We start from the raw sequence: 7,362 nt of genomic DNA, 5'->3' as shown, positions 1-7,362 counted from the left end.
GCGATTGCCGCCAGCAGTAGCAGACACCCCTCTCCACATCCCCTCCGGCCGCTAACAGCAGCAAGCCAAGCCAAAAAGGAGCCTCAGCCGCAGCCGGTTCCGTTGCGGTTACCGCCGATCACATGCCCAAGGCCGCGCCTTTCCGAACGCCGAGGGCCGCCCGTTCCCGTGCACAGCCACACACACACCCGCCCGCCAACGACTCCCCATCCCTATTTGAACCCACCCGCGCACTGCATTGATCACCAATCGCATCGCAGCAGCACGAGCAGCACGCCGTGCCGCTCCAACCATCTCGCTTCCGTGCTTAGCTTCCCGCCGCGCCATGGCGTCGACCAAGGCTCCCGGCCCCGGCGAGAAGCACCACTCCATCGACGCGCAGCTCCGTCAGCTGGTCCCAGGCAAGGTCTCCGAGGACGACAAGCTCATCGAGTACGATGCGCTGCTCGTCGACCGCTTCCTCAACATCCTCCAGGACCTCCACGGGCCCAGCCTTCGCGAATTTGTAACTAACCACTGCCGCCGCCCATTTCTTCTTCGACCGGTTGCCGCCTGCGCGCGGCACTGCTCGTACGTCTCCCCGCCAGTGCTTACTGTAATGCATGCATGCAGGTCCAGGAGTGCTACGAGGTCTCAGCCGACTACGAGGGCAAAGGAGACACGACGAAGCTGGGCGAGCTCGGCGCCAAGCTCACGGGGCTGGCCCCCGCCGACGCCATCCTCGTGGCGAGCTCCATCCTGCACATGCTCAACCTCGCCAACCTGGCCGAGGAGGTGCAGATCGCGCACCGCCGCCGCAACAGCAAGCTCAAGAAAGGTGGGTTCGCCGACGAGGGCTCCGCCACCACCGAGTCCGACATCGAGGAGACGCTCAAGCGCCTCGTGTCCGAGGTCGGCAAGTCCCCCGAGGAGGTGTTCGAGGCGCTCAAGAACCAGACCGTCGACCTCGTCTTCACCGCGCATCCTACGCAGTCCGCCCGCCGCTCGCTCCTGCAAAAAAATGCCAGGTATATATTTTTCAATGAGCTTGATCGATATGCATGCTATTCACGTTATATATCTTTAACTATTATTTTTTTTTATTTTTTTGATAAATAAAAAATGTTGGTCTTGTCGCTGCAGGATCCGAAATTGTCTGACCCAGCTGAATGCCAAGGACATCACTGACGACGACAAGCAGGAGCTCGATGAGGCTCTGCAGAGAGAGGTACGTACATATTACATTTGACACCAGGGAATGCAAGAACTTTATCAAGAGACATTCATTCTTTGATAGAGATAGAATAGAACACATGCACAGTACACGTGGACTCATGAGCTTGCAAGATATCGAGCATGACACGTGTAAGTTAGTGCGCCAGAGAAATCTTCAATTTATTTATATGTCAAGTCAGGTCAGGTTCTCTCATTAAAACACATATAAATATATATTCATTATTACCAAGCTAAGGTAATAAACAACCGAACTTTTCCACTCTTTAAACTGTCTTCGCAAACTCCAAAGTAGAAACTAACCTAATCAGGAAAGAGCTAGACTGCACCTTTATGTTGTAACAATGCAATGGGAGGACTGCTACATGTATAACCATATGAGGCCGACTTGACTCAAGATTCAATGTTGAAGACCACTTGATGAAAACTACACTGAATTATTTATATGCTATTCTCCAGCTGTGCTCAAAGCATTTTCCTTACTTAAAAAAGATCATTTTGTACAAAGATCTCTTACTCATATAGAGCCATCTGAGTAGAACATCGGTACCACAGATGCATTAATGGTTTAGTTGTAATCAAGTTGTTGTACTCAGCATTATATTTTCCTAACAAGTAGGGCACCCAATTTCTCCTTGACGAGGAATCAAATCTAGATAGCCTTAACTCCACACTATCAATTAGCTAGCCTATGCTCAAGTTCCTATTGTTACAAATTCCAGACGAGTCATAATTTCATCACTAAGCACTCGGTAAAGAGCGTGTCTCCGGTAGTGCATATATATGATGCAGACCACCTGAGAAGTTTACTGCTTTAAGCCACCAAAATGGTACTTTTGTTGTTTGGGTTGTTTAGTTCTAATTCCTTTTCTTGGGTGTTCACAGATCCAAGCAGCCTTCAGAACCGATGAAATCAGGAGGGCACAACCCACCCCGCAGGACGAAATGCGCTATGGGATGAGCTACATCCATGAGACTGTATGGAAGGGTGTGCCTAAGTTCTTGCGCCGTGTGGATACAGCCCTGAAGAATATCGGCATCAATGAGCGCCTTCCCTACAATGTTTCTCTCATTCGGTTCTCTTCTTGGATGGGTGGTGACCGCGATGGTACATTTCCGCCTACCTTTTTCAAAGTGGCAGGAGCTTTACTCTGTCTTTTGGCTTGAGAGAAACGTTCCTGCTTTACTCTAACTGCAATAGATGTTCAGGAAAACTAGTCTATCATTTCGTGCTCTCGTGAGCTAGAATTTTAAAATAGAAATTATTTAGTACACCTCACTAATAAAAATTTATCATCCATACATGCTAGCACAACATATAAGCATAATTTAATCAAATCTTTATATTGCAACCTGGAACCTAACTTGTTGAATTTTTTATATCACAGAATTATACGTGTAGTATTATTTTATATATCAAAGAGTGCTTATATTATATCAGTACTTGTCCTGTCAATATTCAAGGCTAACGTTTTTCTTTTCTCGCCAGAAAATTATATATACAGAATTATATGTTTTTCTAAGCCTGTATATCTTTGCAATCTTTCGCTATATAGGAAATCCAAGAGTTACCCCGGAGGTGACAAGAGATGTATGCTTGCTGGCCAGAATGATGGCTGCAAACTTGTACATCGATCAGATTGAAGAGCTGATGTTTGAGGTACTGTACATCCATACTGCAGATTTGTTTGATTGAATGCTCTATGATTTTTTTGCTTGCCCTGTTTTTTGCTGTCTCCGGTCCATACCAGAACTCTCATGCATGCATCGTCTGATATATCTGTAGCTCTCTATGTGGCGCTGCAACGATGAGCTTCGTGTTCGTGCCGAAGAGCTCCACAGTTCGTCTGGTTCCAAAGTTACCAAGTATTACATAGGTAACCACAAACAGAAGCATTTATGTTTGCTTAATTTTTGCCTGCCGTACAGCCTTTTGCAAAAGTCTCCACTAGTGTTTTCAAATTAATTTGAGGGCTCTTTTGGCATCTTTTCTGAAGTGTATTTGCTGGCGCAGAATTCTGGAAGCAAATTCCTCCAAACGAGCCCTACCGGGTGATACTAGGCCATGTAAGGGACAAGCTGTACAACACACGCGAGCGTGCTCGCCATCTGCTGGCTTCTGGAGTTTCTGAAATTTCAGCGGAATCGTCATTTACCAGTATCGAAGAGGTAAATATCGTCATGTATATATATTATATATATTCATAGTATGACATCAGCACTGCAACTAACAAAAAAAATCACTACTGTCGTGCATGCATGCAGTTCCTTGAGCCACTTGAGCTGTGCTACAAATCACTGTGTGACTGCGGCGACAAGGCCATCGCGGACGGGAGCCTCCTGGACCTCCTGCGCCAGGTGTTCACGTTCGGGCTCTCCCTGGTGAAGCTGGACATCCGGCAGGAGTCGGAGCGGCACACCGACGTGATCGACGCCATCACCACGCACCTCGGCATCGGGTCGTACCGCGAGTGGCCCGAGGACAAGAGGCAGGAGTGGCTGCTGTCGGAGCTGCGAGGCAAGCGCCCGCTGCTGCCCCCGGACCTTCCCCAGACCGACGAGATCGCCGACGTCATCGGCGCGTTCCACGTCCTCGCGGAGCTCCCGCCCGACAGCTTCGGCCCCTACATCATCTCCATGGCGACGGCCCCCTCGGACGTGCTCGCCGTGGAGCTCCTGCAGCGCGAGTGCGGCGTGCGCCAGCCGCTGCCCGTGGTGCCGCTGTTCGAGAGGCTGGCCGACCTGCAGTCGGCGCCCGCGTCCGTGGAGCGCCTCTTCTCGGTGGACTGGTACATGGACCGGATCAAGGGCAAGCAGCAGGTCATGGTCGGCTACTCCGACTCCGGCAAGGACGCCGGCCGCCTGTCCGCGGCGTGGCAGCTGTACAGGGCGCAGGAGGAGATGGCGCAGGTGGCCAAGCGCTACGGCGTCAAGCTCACCTTGTTCCACGGCCGCGGAGGCACCGTGGGCAGGGGTGGCGGGCCCACGCACCTTGCCATCCTGTCCCAGCCGCCGGACACCATCAACGGGTCCATCCGTGTGACGGTGCAGGGCGAGGTCATCGAGTTCTGCTTCGGGGAGGAGCACCTGTGCTTCCAGACTCTGCAGCGCTTCACGGCCGCCACGCTGGAGCACGGCATGCACCCGCCGGTCTCTCCCAAGCCCGAGTGGCGCAAGCTCATGGACGAGATGGCGGTCGTGGCCACGGAGGAGTACCGCTCCGTCGTCGTCAAGGAGGCGCGCTTCGTCGAGTACTTCAGATCGGTATGCTGCCATTGCCCATTGCTTTGTGACGATCGAATTCATCCATGTCGATCGTTCTTTTCATTCATTCGAGCGTTTGTGCGTCACTCACTATCAGGCTACACCGGAGACCGAGTACGGGAGGATGAACATCGGCAGCCGGCCAGCCAAGAGGAGGCCCGGCGGCGGCATCACGACCCTGCGCGCCATCCCCTGGATCTTCTCGTGGACCCAGACCAGGTTCCACCTCCCCGTGTGGCTGGGAGTCGGCGCCGCATTCAAGTTCGCCATCGACAAGGACGTCAGGAACTTCCAGGTCCTCAAAGAGATGTACAACGAGTGGCCATTCTTCAGGGTCACCCTGGACCTGCTGGAGATGGTTTTCGCCAAGGGAGACCCCGGCATTGCCGGCTTGTATGACGAGCTGCTTGTGGCGGAAGAACTCAAGCCCTTTGGGAAGCAGCTCAGGGACAAATACGTGGAGACACAGCAGCTTCTCCTCCAGGTACAAAAACCAGCAACTCACTGCACTGCACTTCACTTCACTTCACTGTATGAATAAAAGTCTGGTGTCTGGTTCCTGATCGATGACTGACTACTCCACTTTGTGCAGATCGCTGGGCACAAGGATATTCTTGAAGGCGATCCATTCCTGAAGCAGGGGCTGGTGCTGCGCAACCCCTACATCACCACCCTGAACGTGTTCCAGGCCTACACGCTGAAGCGGATAAGGGACCCCAACTTCAAGGTGACGCCCCAGCCGCCGCTGTCCAAGGAGTTCGCCGACGAGAACAAGCCCGCCGGACTGGTCAAGCTGAACCCGGCGAGCGAGTACCCGCCCGGCCTGGAAGACACGCTCATCCTCACCATGAAGGGCATCGCCGCCGGCATGCAGAACACTGGCTAGGCGGCTTCTCTTCACTCACCTGCAGAGTGCACCGCAATAATCAGCTTCCGGATGGTGGCGTTTTGTCAGTTTTGGATGGAAATGCCGAACTGGCAGCGTCTGTTTTCCCTATGCATATGTAATTTCCTGCCTCTTTATATTCACTCTTGTTGTCAAGTCCAAGTGGAAAATCTTGGCATATTATACATATTGTAATAATAAACATCGTACAATCTGCATGCTGTTTTGTAATAATTAATTAATATCCCAGCCCATTGGATGGACTTGTTTACCATGGTGTTACTTCAGCCACCCTCTCTTAGTTGTGCTAAACATTTTCTGATTGGTATTTTTTTATTAGAGTAACCTAGTGCATTTACTTAAGAGAGATGATATCTAGTGGCACTAGTGATTAGTTTGCAAGATTGAGAACTTGTTACTCGCTCCTAGAGGTTAACACTAGCAAGTGATTGGAGCTTAGGGTTTTTCTTGAATTTCACTAGAAAAAATATAAACTAGTATAGCATGATATGTACTTAAGTCTTGTTGGTGTTATCTACCTACACTCAAAAAGGCTTTCTTGCTGCTCATCTCTCTTCCTCCTAAAGCAAAACGTAGCCAAATGACCCTCGCTCTCACAATAATCATAATGAAATCTCACCTCTCTCTTAGGTGCAATATTTTTGTGGGAGTGGGTCTTTTTGGGTGACTGAGGGGCTCTAGGAAGGGGATCACTAGAGATATCTGGCAAGGTGTCAAGTGTATTCATGAGATGGTTAGGTTTTGAACACCACACATGTTTCTGAGGAGGGGCTCTCATAAGCTCCTTAGGCACTCCATCTCTCACAATAGGGGTGGCAGATTTGGGAGGAGTGAGCTTGACAAGTTTGGGGTGGATGAAGGTTTCTCTCAAGGTTTTAGGCCACTACACTCACCAACCTTACCAACACAAGTGACACTCCCATTCTTAGTAGCAAAGCCTAACCCCGTTCCGCCAGTTCCCCTCTTGAACTAACTGACCATCATGCCCAACTAGAGCTCACTACATGACACCTAGCTCAAGAATGATTGAAGGTATGTATTTGTCTCCTCGGTCATAGTCTTGTCGTATCTGCAGGACTCAAGAGCAGACTACAAACCCTCACAGAGTACGCACTGCGCAGGTGTAGATACACTCACTGAGCTAGCCTTCTCAAGCGAGGCTATCCTAGTGTTCTTCTCTACTAGCTCAGTCTGCAAGCTAGGACAAGAAATACACACATCCAACAAGCTAGACCTAGATCTCAATTTGTCGCGCTCATCTAGCAAGGTGACATACTTGGTCTACAATGTGGTGATGTTCGACATGTGTAGGGCACACCCATCAAACTCAGTCTCGTTAGACACCACAACAGAAGCTCTAGTTGACTCAAGCTCCCTAAGCGTGCTCTCATACTTGGATTTAAAGTCTTTCCTCTCACGAGAAGCAAGCCTAATCAATGTATCCTGACTAGCCAAAGCAGTTGTTAGCTCCTCTACCTCAGCGGTGAGATCATCGGCGGAATGAGATACCTCAAAAATGGAGTCATCGCTGATGTCCTTGCCGCCGCTACCCACCACATCATCACCACGGTCCATGGTACAAAGGCCTTTTGTGGTGTCGGCGATGAAGCACAACCCATTGAGCTTGTACCCAATGTGCCTCTCGAGCTCCTCATCGCTCAAAGAAGAGGCCGACTCGACGAAGTCGAGGCCGAGGTCGGTCAGGGAGGCAAGGAAGGCGCGCTCCTTGATCTTTGAATTTCTAGAGGCACTTCTTCTTGAGAGCCTCCTTTTCAAACCTCCCCTTGGACTTCTGTTTGCCAGAGTGTGCTCCCACTTGCCCTTGCGCTGACCAGAAAGATGGTCACGCGGGCCAGCCTCCTACTTGCCCTTCTTGGGGCAGCTGGCGATGAAGTGATTGGGGTCACCGCAGTTGAAGAAGTCAGAAGAGATATGATGGAGTAGCTAGAGAAATAGGCATCGATGCTTATGTGCAAACT

The 7,362-nt window shown here is 50.7% G+C and overlaps 1 protein-coding gene across 1 annotated transcript; it reads left to right on the top strand.

Annotated features, from left to right (window-relative positions):
- The first annotated feature begins 259 nt into the window (after positions 1-259).
- Positions 260-5,603, top strand: LOC542372 (phosphoenolpyruvate carboxylase 1). The gene is made up of 10 exons (NM_001161348.2): positions 260-505; positions 613-1,007; positions 1,123-1,207; positions 2,098-2,320; positions 2,769-2,872; positions 2,999-3,089; positions 3,227-3,381; positions 3,478-4,476; positions 4,574-4,960; positions 5,069-5,603. Exons 1-10 carry the CDS (start codon positions 326-328, stop codon positions 5,360-5,362), a joined length of 2,913 nt encoding a protein of 970 aa, NP_001154820.1. The 5' UTR covers positions 260-325; the 3' UTR covers positions 5,363-5,603.
- Positions 5,604-7,362: the final 1,759 nt, after the last annotated feature.

The sequence above is a fragment of the Zea mays genome, chromosome 9, assembly GCF_902167145.1.
Source record: "Zea mays cultivar B73 chromosome 9, Zm-B73-REFERENCE-NAM-5.0, whole genome shotgun sequence".
Classification (NCBI taxonomy): Eukaryota; Viridiplantae; Streptophyta; class Magnoliopsida; order Poales; family Poaceae; genus Zea; species Zea mays.
This window is presented reverse-complemented; position numbering and strand designations above follow the sequence as displayed.